Source organism: Lithobates pipiens, unplaced genomic scaffold (assembly GCF_037356315.1).
Source record: "Lithobates pipiens isolate NorthernLeopardFrog02 unplaced genomic scaffold, aLitPip1_a1.2 Scaffold_10, whole genome shotgun sequence".
Lineage (NCBI taxonomy): Eukaryota > Metazoa > Chordata > Amphibia > Anura > Ranidae > Lithobates > Lithobates pipiens.
The window spans coordinates 88,146,631-88,161,715 of record NW_027507686.1 but is presented as its reverse complement, the minus strand read 5'-3'; the positions used below and the strand labels follow the sequence as shown (position 1 = coordinate 88,161,715).

Genomic DNA, 15,085 nt, shown 5'->3' with positions numbered 1-15,085 from the left:
GCGGGAACCCGCCGCGCATTCGTGGCGTTCCCACATCGCTCCAGTGTGAACCCAGCCTAATAAGCGATCATTTTTCTGATCGCTGTATTAGTGTCACAGGTGACGCTAGTTAGGCAGGTAGGTATTTAGGTTCACCACAGCTTTTTATAGCGCCAGGGACCCCCCATATACTACCGCATAAAGCCCCCTGATTGCCCCCTAGTTAACCCTTTCACCAGTGATCACCATATAACTGTTACAGGTGACGCTGGTTGGTTAGTTATTTTTTTATAGTTTCAGGGCACCCGCCATTTATTACCTAGTCTCACTAGTGTACCCCTAAATTTAGGGGTGTCTACTTTCCAAAATGGGGTCATTTGGGGGGGGTTTGTGCCATCTTGGCATTTTATGGCCTTCAAAACTGTAACGCCCTTAGAAAGCCTGAAGGCGGTGCTTGGTTTTCGGGGCCCCGTACGCGGCTAGGCTCCCAAAAAGTCCCACATATGTGGTATCCCCGTACTCAGGAGAAGCAGCAGAATTTATTTTGGGGTGTCATTTCACATATGCCCATGGCATGTGTGAGCAATATATCATTTAGTGACAACTTTGTGAAAAAAAAAAAAAAAAAAAAGTTTGTAATTTTCCCGCAACTTGTGGCAAAATATAAAATATTCCATGGACTTAACATGCCTCTCAGCAAATAGCTTGGGGTGTCTACTTTCTAAAATGGGGTCATTTGTGGGGGTTTTGTGCCATCTTGGCATTTTATGGCCTTTAAAACTGTAATAGGTAGTGAGAAGTGAAATCAAAAATTTACGCCCTTAGAAAGCCTGAAGGCGGTGCTTGGTTTTCAGGGCCCCGTACGCGGCTAGGCTCCCAAAAAGTCCCACATATGTGGTATCCCCGTACTCAGGAGAAGCAGCAGAATTTATTTTGGGGTGTCATTTCACATATGCCCATGGCATGCGTGAGCAATATATCATTTAGTGACAACTTTGTGTAAAAAAAAAAAAAAAAATTTTTTTTTGTCATTATTCAATCTAGATCATACATACAAGTAAACTGATTGGAGGTTTGTTTTGTTTAATAAATGTTTAAGTGTAAGAAATTTTCTGTATCACTTATGAAGGCTGCTTTCACACTGGAGCGGGCAGGCGTTGATGGTAAAACGCAAGTTTTAGCGGCTCTTTACCATCATTTTAGCGGTGCTATTTGGCTGCTAGTGGGGCACATATAACCCAGCTAGCGGCCAAGGAAGAGGTTAAATGCCCCCATGAAGCACCGCTGCCAAATCGCATGGCATGCGCTTCGGCAGTGGTGCCCATTCATATCAATGGGCAGGAGTGGTGGAGGAGCGGTATACACCACTCCAAACGTGCTGCTTGCAGGACTTTTTTTTTAAGATCCTGCCAGCGCATCGCCTCAGTGTGAAAGCACTCTGTCTTTCACACAGACTGCAGGGGAGCCATTTTGCAGGCACTTTACAGGCGCTATTTTTAGCCCAAAAGCGCCTTAAAAATCGCCCCAGTGGGAAAGGTGTGTTAGATCAAGGGGGATTAAAAATAAATAAATAAAATAAAATCGGCCTAACATATCGGCCCAAAAAAAATCGGCATCATATATCGGCTATCGGCCGCCATTATTTCTAAATATCGGCATCGGCCAGAGAAAAACCCATATCGGTCGACCTCTAATAACGATACCAAATGTGTGAGACTTTTACACAGCCTGGCCACATACAGAGGCCCAATATTGAAATAGCACCATCAGGCGTTCTAGGAGCATAAATTACACATCTTATTTCTCAACCACCTATTACAGTTTTAAAGGCCCTGGAGCACCAGGACAATGGAAATGCCCACAAAGTGACCCCACGTGGCACTGACGACACGTGGCACTGACAGATGGCACTGGAGGCAGATGGCACTGGAGGCAGATGGGGCTGGCAGATGGGGCTGACAGATGGGGCTGGCAGATGGGGCTGGCAGATGGGGCTGGCAGATGTCGCTGGCAGATGGCACTGGGGCTGGCACTGGCAGATGGCACTGGCAGATGGTGCTGGCTATTTGCTCTGGCTAATTGCTCTGGCAAATGGGGCTGGCAGATGGCACTGCGGCTGGCAGATGGCACTGGCGCTGGCAGGTGGCACTGGCGCTGGCAAGTGGCACTGGTAGGTGGCACTGGCCCTGGCGGCACTGGGGCTGAGGGCACTAAGGCTGACGGCACTGGGGCTGACGGATGGCACTGGTGCTGGCAGGTGGCACTGGCGCTGGCAGGTGGCACTGGCACGTGGCGCTGGCGGCACTGGGGCTGACGGCACTGGGGCTGACGGCACTGGGGCTGACGGCACTGGGGCTGACGGATGGCACTGGCGCTGGCAGATGGCACTGGCGGCACTGGTGCTGGCAAGTGGCACTGGCAGGTGGCACTGGCGGCACTGGGGCTGACGGATGGCACTGGCGCTGGCAGGTGGCACTGGCGGCACTGACAGCACTGGGGCTGACGGCACTGGGGCTGACGGATGGCACTGGCGCTGGCACTGGCAGGTGGCACTGGTGCTGGCAGGTGGCACTGGCGGCACTGGGGCTGACGGCACTGGGGCTGACGGATGGCACTGGCAGGTGGCACTGGTGCTGGCAGGTGGCACTGGCGCTGGCAGGTGGCACTGGCGCTGACGGCACTGGGGCTGACGGCAGGCACTGGCGCTGGCAGGTGGCACTGGCACTGGTGCTGGCAGGTGGCACTGGCGGCACTGGCACTACTGGCAGATGGCACTGGGCTGACAGATGGCACTGGCACTGGGGCTGACAGATGGCACTGGGGCTGACTTACAGATCGCTCTCCCTCCTCACACGCTGTCTCTGTGTGAGGAGGGAGAGACACGGCAATGGGAGATGATCTCATATGTTTACATATGAGATCATCTCCCATTGGCAGCTGCGATCGCGCTGTGAACGGCCGGTTTGATTGGTGGTTCACGGCGATCTGTATTTGCCTGTCTCCGGGAGACACGGCGAATGCAAAACTTCCGCGATGCGCGCCCCCGGCGGCGCGCATTGCGGAAGTAAACACAAGGCCGTCCAGGGACGGCCAGGCTTAGGAACCTGCCTGCTCTACGGCCGTCATTCAGCTAAAGGGCGGGCGGGAGGTGGTTAAGACAATATCAATTTCAAAGATACCTTAAATGTTTTCTTAAAATTGTATATTTTCCAATTTTAAATATTGTATATGTTTTTTCTATTGTGAATAAAATATGGGTTCATGAGATTTGCAGATCATTGCATTCTGTTTTTATGTAGATTTTAAACAATTTTTGAAATTGGGGTTGTACCAAGTACTATTGTAACATATGCAAATGGCACAGCCGTGCAAGACATGAGCCACTTGTTGATCTGACAAAGATATGTTTGGCTACTTGGACTGATGAAAAAAAAAAAGGTTTACATTTTCATTATTTGACACAGATGTTTCCAAGAATAACTGATGCCAAAAAAAAAAAAAGGCATTTTTGTTGGTTCACAGATCAGATATGTCATGAGTGACAAGCAGTTCAAAGATCTGTTTTTGTGACCAGAAAAAAAAACACCTGGAAAGCATTTGCACATGTCTACGAGGATTTTCCTGGCAACTAGAGACCCCCAAACTATATATAGCTGGTTGAAAAAAACCTACAGCATATAAGATCATGAAGTGCAACTTGTCACTGAATATTAATTTTCTACATTCACACAATCTAGGTGCAGTTAGCGACAAACATGGTGAAAGGTTTCACCAGGACATTGCCACAATGGAGAAACAAAATCAGGGCACCTGGAATCCATCAATGCTGGCTGACTATTGTTGGAAACTACAGCAAGATGCAATGGGCATTAAGTACAAATGAAAATCAGCAGCAAAACATTTTTAGCTCTCAGAAACATTATGCAATTAAATAAATTATAGACATTAAGTTAATGTTATGTTTCTCAAAATTCATATGTGCAGATTATATTATGGACATATAGGTAAACAATATTAACTAACAAAATGTATTCCAGCAAAAAATAAATAAAAAAAGCAAGATGCTGCAAGACTGGACTCAACTTACTCTGTAATCTCCTCAGTCACAGTATGTTCCACCTGCAGCCGGGAATTGACTTCTATGAAGTAATGTCTACCATGTTTATCTACAAGGAACTCGACTGTACCAGCGTTTTCGTAACCAACCTGCAAACATAGAAGGTGAAGACTGACGTGAATTGTTTTATGCTTTTCCCTGAACTTAAAGTAAAACAAGTGAATTGAAAAAGAAACAGCAAAGTAATGCAGAAGTAAATTTAACTGAAAACTCCTTGATTAAAGTACAACTAAAGCCAGCATATATATTTTTAAGTAGTAAACCACATTAATGTTCCACATATCAAATATCATCAGATAATTAATCCTTACCTGAGCAAGAATTTATCATTGCAGTCTCTTAGCCACCTTCTGTGTTTCCTCTGCAGCATCCTTATAGTGATGCTAGGAAGAGCTTCACAGAGCTAGCACAATATTTCCTATTAGTGTCTCCCACTTGGAACTACATTTCCCACAATTCAGACAGCAGGCAAGGAACAAGCATGCCTAACAAGAAGGGTGATTGTCGGGACATAGGGATACCCTACAGTTTGATAGACACATTAGGGCTTGTGAAGGAAAGCAAACTTACGTCCCAGCCACGCTTCTGGTGATGTTACAGTGCCCAACACAGTAGGCCATTTGAGAACACCATGACACAATCGGTGACCACAACTTAATTTGAAAACAGAGGAAGCTGCACCATCACATGGCTAGACTAAGTGGACCTGTAAGCCCTCAGATGGTGGAATGTCATTTACTGTACATTTCTCACAAAGCTTCACATGTACTAAAAAAAAATGTACCTTCAATTCTGTCCACTATAAACCTCCTGTAAATTTTACAAAATCATGTTACTGTTTTATTTTATTAATTTTCAGAAAACTTTTCTTGCTCAAGTTTGAGAAGCCACATTGCCTTTCTCTTGCTGGAAAGGTTACAGAGAAGTTCACCTTTGGAACATGTTGCATGCAGTTTTAGGGTGGAACAGGGTAACGTTCCAGTATCTACCCATCCCACCCTCGCTGTGGCAGCAGACGGGGATCTTCTGATTGCAACAATTGAAACCAATTTGAAAGCCACCCACATGGCCATGTAATTCATTCATGGTTTCCCACGATGCATCTCTTTTAGCTTTGGGGGGGGGGGGGGAATGATGAGGCAACCAACTCTACAAAGTGCTGTGGGACGAAAAAGCCTGAGGGACTGACAAAAAGTCTCTCCCCACATCCCACTAGAGAGCAGAGGGCAATAGAGATAATCTGCACTGAAAGGCAATATTAAAGAACAAAGAAAAAAACAACAGCTTAGCCAGAATAAAGATTAAGGCTTCCAGCATCTATTTGACTAACGCATTTTACAGAAGACAAGCTGCCAACCAAACTCAGACTGGTATTAAAGCCAAAAGCAACCATTTATGCATTTGTTTCTTTTTAGACTTTCTTTGCCTTATTTGAATCAGTTCTCTGGAAAATTTAGCAGTTCGAGGGTTGAAACAAACAATTTACCATTAACAGGGGTGCTTACAATGATCAGTTTTTATTTACACTATTTATGTAAAACCTTTATCCCAAAAGCAAAAAAACGTTGCTTATCCTCTTAGCACCGCATGTACGTAAATTTGCGTTCATGGCTTGAAGGGGTTAAACCGGCAGATACAGGCATTACTTTGGTACCATTTTTTAGCGCCAGAGGTTGGCTTTTTAATGATAACAACCGATGTGGCTAAAAGCCAGATTTGGCTTTGATCAGGTCTCCAATGTAAAAACCTAAAAGCAACGCCACAACATCACTTCCGGTTTACTTGGCAGCCAATGGCGCAGATTAAAAAAAAAAAAATGACAGTATTCAGAATCGCTGATTTTGGTGATCTGAATACTTTTAAGTGCAAAAAAGGGCTTTGTTTTTTTTTAGACTCCCGATCCCTCCATAAAGAGTACCTGTGACCACATATTACTGTCACAAGGGATGTTTGCATTCAGCAAAGTGATCAACATTTATATACATTTTTTTAAAGGGACAATGTAGGAAAAAAAAGAAATAAAATAAATAAGAAAAAAAAATGTTCAAAATTTTAAAGTGCCCCCGTCTCCGCGTGTTCAAGCAGCAAAGAAAATGCATATGTAAGTCACGCCTGCAAATGTAAATGGTGCTCAAATCACACGTTGAGGTATCACCAGAGAGCAATAATTCTAGCAGAAGACCTCCTCTAACTCTAACTTGGTAACCGTGAATTTTTTTTTTTAAGCGTTGCCTATGGAGATTTTTAGATACCCTAGTTTGTCGCCATACCAAAGCAAGACATGTTAGGTATCCATTTACTTGGTGTAACATCATCTTTCACATTATACAAAGACTTTACTGTTTCTTTTTTAAATTCATGAAAGTGTCTTTTTTCCCAATAAATTGCATTTGAAAGACAGCTGCACAAATACCCTGTAACATAAAAAATTGCAACAATCGCCATTTTATTCTCTAGGGTGCTAAAAATATATAATGCTTGGGGGTTCTAAGTAATTTTCTAGCAAATTTTCTTACAAAAGTGGCAACTAGAGTTTGGCTTTAATTTGTTAGATGATCTAAATCTGCTAGTACATCTTACACTTCACCAACAACCCCCCCCCAGACAATGACATTGCTGCTATCCAAAAGGTGCCCCGTGCTCCTTAATCCAAGTAAAAACAGCAGGGAAAAAAAAAACATAAAGAAAACTAATGCAGCCACCATATCGAATGATTGATAGGTGGCAATAAATTACACTTATTGGTTATGGGTTTAATGGGGGTTACATAGGAAAGCATTTCATAAAATTAAAAGGAGATTCAGCAGAGCTGAAAAGAGATATTCTACCTCCTTAACCACTTCAATAAAGGGCACTTATACCCCATTCCTGCCCAGACCAATGTTCAGCTTCTATTGCTCTCACATTTTGAATGACAATTACTCAGTCATGCAACACTGTACCCAAACACATTTTTTATATATTTTTTTAACACAAATAGAGCTTTCTTTTGGTGGTATTTAATCACCACTGGGGTTTTTATTTTTTTGTGACATAATTGAAACAGTAGAAAAAGTTTTGAAAAAGAAAAAAAAAAACCCCACTTTTTTTGGTTTCTATGATAACATTTTGCAAATAAGTATTTTTTGTTCATAAATTTGGGCCAAAATGTAAACTGCTACATATCATATGAAAATAACCCATATAAAAGTGTATATTATTTGGTCTGTGTGAAAGTTAAAGCGTCTACAAGCTATAGTGCCAATCATTAAAAATTGATCACACCTGATGTACTGACAAGCCTATTTCATTTCAGGCCCTGAAATGTCATTAAAGTACAAATGCCCCCCAAATGACCCATTTTTTGAAAAGTAGACAGTCCAAGCTATTTAGTAAGAGGCAACGCAAGTTTTTTGAGTTTGTATTCTTTTATTGCACACAATTGTCATAATAACAAGTTATTTCTCACACACAGCATAGTCATACTTCCAATTACACCAAAAAATACATTCTGCTACTCTTCCCGAGTATGGCGATAACACGTGTGTGACTTTTTACAGCCTGGCCACATAGAGAGGTTCAACATGCAGGGAGCACCATCATGCGTTTTAGCAGCATAAATTACACATCTTATTTTCTAACAACCTATTACACTTTTTAAGGCCCTGGAGCACCAAGACAACTGAATTACCCACAAAATGATCCCATGTTGGAAAGCAAACACCCTAACATATATTCTGTGTGGCATCATGAGTCTTTTGAACAGTTATTTTTTTTCCACAAGTCTTCAAAAAAACATGGGAAGAAAAGGAAAACAGATTTATTTTTTACACAAAGTGGTCAATTTATCAGATATTTCTAGCACATAGCATGTACATAGCAAAAATTCCACCCCAAAATACATTCTGCTACTAGTCCCAAGTATAGTGATACCATATGTGTGAGACTTTTACACAGTCTAGCCTCATAGAGCGGTCCAAAATTGAAGTAGTACCTTCAGGCATTCTAGGAGCATAAATTGCACATCTAATTTAATTTCTACCTATTACACCTTTGAAGGTCCTGGATGATTGATGATTTATGATTTCTTTTTATGATGAGGTAAGTAAAACCTTGGACAGAGGGGTGGCTGTGGACATGGTATACTTGGTCTGGTGAGAGGAGCTCCATCTCCCCAGGGCTGTCCTTGAAACAGAGTTCCTGGTAAGTCTAACTCCGGTTTTCTAGCCTACCTTTTGCTATGCATCATTATGGTGTTACCGTATATACTCGAGTATAAGCCGAGATTTTCAGCCTCTTTTTTGAGGCTGAAAGTGCCCCCTCGGCTTATACTCGAGTCACCGCTGTCTGACTGCTCGATCAGCGTACCGAGCAGACAGACGGCGGACATTAAAATTCAAAAGCCGCGCCTCCTTCTCCGCCTCCGCCTGTGATAGGCGGAACACTGAATTTCCCAGCAGTCAGTGTTCCGCCTATCACGGACATCCGTTCATTCTCATACTACGGACGAGTATGAGAGGATGTCCGTGATAGGCGGAACACAGGCTGCTGGGAAATTGAGTGTTCCGCCTATCACAGGCGGAGGACGGAGGCGCGGCTTTTGAATTGTAGAATGGCCGCCGAGAAGAGCGGCGATCCATCGGCACGACACGGGACGGAGGAGGCACGGGACGGAGGAGACACGGGACAGAGGAGGCACGGGACAGAGGAGGCTCGGGACGACGGCGGCTCGGGACGGAGGCTTGGGACACAGGTAGGCTGGACACACACACAAGGCTGCACGGACACACACAAGGCTGCACGGACACACACACACACACACACACACACACACACACACACACACACACACACACAGGGATGGATGGATGGATGGATGGATACACACACACACACACACACACACAGGGATGGATGGATGGATGGATGGATACACACACACACACAGGGATGGATGGATGGATGAATACACACACACACACACACACAGGGATGGATGGATGGATGGATACACACACAGGGATGGATGGACGGACACACACACAGGGATGGATGGATGGATGGACACACACACAGGGATGGATGGACGGACACACACACAGGGATGGACGGACACACAGGGATGGACAGCCATGTCTCACCCTCGGCTTATACACGAGTCAATAAGTTTTCCAGTTTTTTGGGGGTAAATTGGGGGCCTCGGCTTATATTCGGGTCGGCCTATACTCGAGTATATACGGTACTTTGTTATGTCTTTATAGTTTTAACTCATAATCTACAGTTTTTTTTGTTCCGTTTTGCTTTTTGATTTGTATAACCCATTTAAGAATCACCAGATCAATTGATATAAGATTATTATACCTTATACCTCCTGCTGTTAACACCTGTGTGTTCATATGCCTGTATTATATGTATAATTTGATTCCTCCTGTATTTAATTGTATTGTTACTGTACTGTCTGCCCTCATATTGTAAGGTGCTGTGCAAACTGTTGGCTCTATATAAATCCTATATGATAATAATTTGTACTGTATTTCGGTTAGGGCCACTGTCACTTCTTCTGTCTGCAACCCAGAAGGCTGTGTGAGCCACCCAACCTGTCCTTGGCATCCAAACATGTCATTGGTTAGTAGGATGTGGGTAAGTGGGCCCACACAGCATTCTGGTTTGCAGATAGGAGCAGAGAGGAGGAGAGAGCCAGAAGAAGGTGGAGGTTGTGATCTCTCCTTCCTCTCTGTACACAGGAGTCAACGGAGGGTTTTATGTAATTTTGCTGCGGCACCCCAAGTGGAAGAAACTAGCTTATGGTACTGATACTTCAAAGATCCCATCATACTTTAATGTAAATGAATGAACATGCTAAGCATTCAATAACACATTTACAGCCCATAATCCGACATGATTTAAAACCGTTTCAGTGATATATGCAAGTAAAGTGGAATTCCAGGCTATAATAAAAAATATAATTTCACTTTAGAACTTACAGCTAGATATACATTATCGCTGTTTGAGGGGAACAGCTCAGTAGATTCCGTACGATGGGTTATATTGCTACTAGGGATGCACCGAATGGGTTTTTTGGTGCCGAAACCGATACCAAAAATAAATCTTCCTTGAACCCTGAAAACCAAAACCGATACCGAAACAGCACTGATACCGAAATTGACTGTTTTTAAAAAATATTTTTATACAGCAGATGGTCAGAGACTGGGGACATGCTACAGGAGATGGTCAGAGACTGGGGACAAGGTACAGGAGATGGTCAGAGACTGCAGACATGGTACAGGAGATGATAAGAGACTGCAGACATGGTACAGGAAATGGTCAGAGACTGGGGACGTGGTACAGGAAATGGTCAGAGACTGGGGACATGCTACAGGAAATCAATACAGCCTTACCAGTGCCCATCATATGCAGCGTCACTGTTCCCAGCAGCTTACCAGTGCCCGTCATGTAGCCTGCCTGTGCCTCACCAGTACATATAAAAACACACACACATCTAAACAAACACACATGTACACATATAACACACAAACATACACACACACATATAAACATACACACAAATAACACACACGAATAATAATACAAATAATAATAATATATATATATATATATATACAGTGCCTTGCGAAAGTATTCGGCCCCCTTGAACTTTTCAACCTTTTGCCACAAGTGGGACACAATTGTGAAGTGGAACGAAATCTATTGGATATTTTAAACTTTTTTAGCAAATAAAAAACTGAAAAGTGGTGCGTGCAAAATTATTCGGCCCCTTTATTTTCAGTGCAGCAAACTCACTCCAGAAGTTCAGCGAGGATCTCTGAATGATCCAATGTTGTCCTAAATGACTGATGGTGATAAATGGAATCCACCTGTGTGTAATCAAGTCTCTGTATAAATGCACCTGCTCTGTGATAGTCTCAGGGTTCTGTTGAAAGCGCAGAGAGCATCATGAAGACCAAGGAACACACCAGGCAGGTCCGTAATACTGTTGTGGAGAAGTTTAAAGCCGGATTTGGATACAAAAAGATTTCCCAAGCTTTAAACATCCCAAGAAGCACTTTGCAAGCGATCATTTTGAAATGGAAGGAGTATCAGACCACTGCAAATCTACCAAGACCTGGCCGTCCCTCTAAACTTTCAGCTCAGACAAGGAGAAGACTGATCAGAGATGCAGCCAAGAGGCCCATGATCACTCTGGATGAACTGCAGAGAACTACAGCTGAGGTGGGAGAGTCTGTCCATAGGACAACAATCAGTCGTACACTGCACAAAAGCCTTTATGGAAGAGTGGCAAGAAGAAAGCCATTTCTCAAAGATATCCATAAAAAGTCTCGTCTAAAGTTTGCCACAAGCCACCTGGGAGACACACCAAACATGTGGAAGAAGGTGCTCTGGTCAGATGAAACCAAAATCAAACTTTTTGCCCACAATGCAAAACGATATGTTTGGCGTAAAAGCAACACAGCTCATCACCCTCAACACACCATCCCCACTGTCAAACATGGTGGTGGCAGCATCATGGTTTGGGCCTGCTTTTCTTCAGCAGGGACAGGGAAGATGGTTAAAATTGAGGGGAAGATGGATGCAGCCAAATACAGGACCATTCTGGATGAAAACCTGTTGGAGTCTGCAAAAGACCTGAAACTGGTACAGAGATTTATCTTCCAACAAGACAATGATCCCAAACATACAGCAAAATCTACAAAGGAATGGTTCACAAATAAACGTATCCAGGTGTTAGAATGGCCAAGTCAAAGTCCAGACCTGAATCCAATCGAGAATCTGTGGAAAGAATCTGTGGAAAGAGCTGAAAACTGCTCTCCATCCAACCTCACTGAGCTCGAGCTGTTTTGCAAGGAAGAATGGGCAAGAATTTCAGTCTCTCGATGTGCAAAACTGATAGAGACATACCCCAAGCAACTTGCAGCTGTAATCGCAGCAAAAGGTGGCTCTACAAAGTATTAACGCAAGGGGGCCGAATAATTTTGCACGCCCCACTTTTTATTTTTTTATTAGTTAAAAAAGTTTCAAAAATCCAATAGATTTCGTTCCACTTCACAATTGTGTCCCACTTGTTGGTGATTCTTCACAAAAAATAAAAATTTTATATCTTTATGTTTGAAGCCTGAAATGTGGCAAAAGGTTGAAAAGTTCAAGGGGGCCGAATACTTTCGCAAGGCACTGTATATATATATATATATATATATATATATATATATATATATATATATATATGTATGTATATATACGTATATATATATATATATATATAGTCTTTTTAAAAATTGTCAGCTGCAGCTCTGTACCTTATTCTCCATACTGGGTACTGCACTCCAGGGGAAGGCAGAGAGCACAACACACACTGCTAGATGCCTCTCCCTTGCTTTCACTTTCATAGTAAACAGTGTGCCCGAGCTCCTGCACAGCCGATTTACACATCGGCTGAGGAGTCATATGCAGACACCGCTGGGGAGAGGGGGACTTTACAGCGAGACCCCACGGGCGCCTGCAGCATGGGTGAGGAGGGAGGTGAGGAGGAGAGACTAAAGATGGAATGACATCCCCATGATGGGCAGGGCCAATCCCAGCAGGCCCCGCCCCATTTTTGGCACCAGTATCGGTGAAAATTCTCTTTTGGCTTTTTGCCAAAAGGGCCATTTTCGGCCGATATGTTTCGGCGGCCGAAATTTCGGTGCATCCCCAATTGCTACACACAGGAGGATTTAGACAACATGTTGAACAACGTGTGCGTGTGTGTGTTTTGTGTGTGTGTGTGTGTATGTTGTGTGTGTGTGTGTGTATATATATATATACATATTATATATATATATATATATATATCCCCCACAATTATGCCAGTGTTGTGTAGTGACTTAACCATTTCCATACCGGGCCATAGTAAAATGACCTCGGGAGGAGCAACACTCCCATCCTGGGTGGGCATCATATGGGGCCTGCAGGGTGGCAATCATGGATGAGGACACAGCCCATCCCAGATCAACATAAAGAGCTAATAAAAATGTCTCTCTACCATGTGACTGGCTGTGTCCAATCACAGCTGGTCACATGCACTGTCCTTGCGTACGACACTCGTCCTGACCCTAGGGGCATGCAGAGCGCCGATCAGGGACAAGGCTTGTCACCCACACACAGCCCATCCCTGATCGCGGTAAAGAGCCAATGAAATATAACAATCACAGCCGGTCACAGAATGTAAACCGCGGTAACGAGCTGTTATCAGATTGCGTTAACAGCTCACTACCAGTTACAGTGCACACCAACACACACTGATTGTTCCCCGAGTAATAGAGAGAACCTGTCACTAGCCCATCAGAGTACTGGATTACCTGTCACAACCCCTTATATTACCCTGCCACCTGTCACCAGCCCATCAGAGTACCTGAGTACCTGTCACCAGCCCATCAGGTACCTATCTGCAGGTACTTGCTGGGTGTTTGCTCTATGTGGTCTTTTATTAAACTCTCAAGTATCTTCCTGACTATAGAAGTTAAAGCGGTTGTAAACTGATGCACATTTTTTTTTCCCTTACTTGCAAGGCAAAGACATAATGTGCTAGTATGTATCACATACTAGCAAATTATATGAAACTTAACTGAAAAAGACGCCTTCTAGGGATGCAATGTCATCGCTGGAGACAGCTTCCATCTTCACCTGTCTTGCTTCTGCATTGGCAGACTCCGGCTCTGTGACTGGCCGGAGCCGCGATGATACCACGCGTATGTGCATGGAAGCAGCCGGTCATGGCTCAGGGCTCTGAAAGAATGGCATGGGTGGCTGTTCCTTCAAAGCACATGTGTCAGTGATGTCACCAACTGCATGTGCAGTAAATTACGTTTAGGAGATATTTACACCACCTATAGGTAAGCCTTTAAACTAACAGGTCTATAGTTACTTGGTAAAGGCTTTGATCCCCTTTTAAATATAGGCACCACATTGGTCCTATGCCAATCCAGTGGTACTATGCCAGTCATTAGAGTCCCTAACAATTATAAACAACGGCATTGAAATGACAGAGCTCAATTCTTTTAAAATCAGTGGGTGGATGCCATCTGGTCCAGGTGATGTATCCACCTTTATTCTGTCTAAATATTTCCAGACCATTTCACTTTTGAGCCATTGTGGATCATTTGGGGCTGTGTCAATACCATCCCCATTATAGGCATGAGCTCCCCCATGCTCCTTTGTATATATAGAACTGAAGAAAGTATTTAATAAATGTGCCTTCTCTTTGTCCCCAGTCACCTATTATACATTATTTTGCAAAGGGCCTACATGCTCAGATCTGACCTTTTTACGAATAATATAATTGGGGGTTTGTCCTACTATGTTTTGCAATCTGTCATTCATTTTGAATTTTTTCTTCTTTGATTTCCTTATCACATAATTTGTTATATTCTTTGGAACATTTAAACGATGGTAGTGTTCCTTCCTTTTTATATTTTTTAAAAGCTCTTTTCTTATTAGTTATAGTTTTTTTTTTTTTTTTGCTGTGAGCCCTATGTGTTTTATTTTTAGCCTTTTAGACTTATTGCCCATGGGAATATACTTTTCAGTGAGTTCACATACAGTCTGTTTGAGGAATTACCATTTCTGTTTTGTGTTCATCAATGCCAATATTCCCTCCCAGTCTAAAGGCCCGTACAGAGGATACAAAAATCAGATGGGAAAATTCATACAGTGAGCTGTCTGCGGATTTTCCGATCGTTAGTACGGTGCTTTCGACAGCCAATTTCCCTTTTTCGTCAGACAAAAGCTGGATGAGCAGACTAGTACATTTTTGACGAACGACAGCTCAACGTCTGATTTTCGGATGGTGATTACAGAAATCATCTCAGTACAGTCGAAAGTACAAACACGCATGATCGGAATGAAGAGACGACCCAGAAGAGTTTGGTCTTGTAAACCACCGTTTGTAATCTAGAATTACCATTTGTGACGTGGCAATTGATGACATGTCAAAATGCAGCACACATTCTCATCTTC

General features: G+C 43.3%; 1 protein-coding gene across 1 annotated transcript in view; it reads right to left on the bottom strand.

Annotated features, from left to right (window-relative positions):
* The window catches only part of PC (pyruvate carboxylase), a 939,549-nt gene that overhangs the window by 455,776 nt on the left and 468,688 nt on the right, over positions 1-15,085 (bottom strand). The window contains exon 9 of the mRNA XM_077450039.1: positions 4,067-4,185. Within this exon, the coding sequence (XP_077306165.1) occupies positions 4,067-4,185 (119 nt within the window). The remainder of the gene's footprint in view (positions 1-4,066; positions 4,186-15,085) is intronic.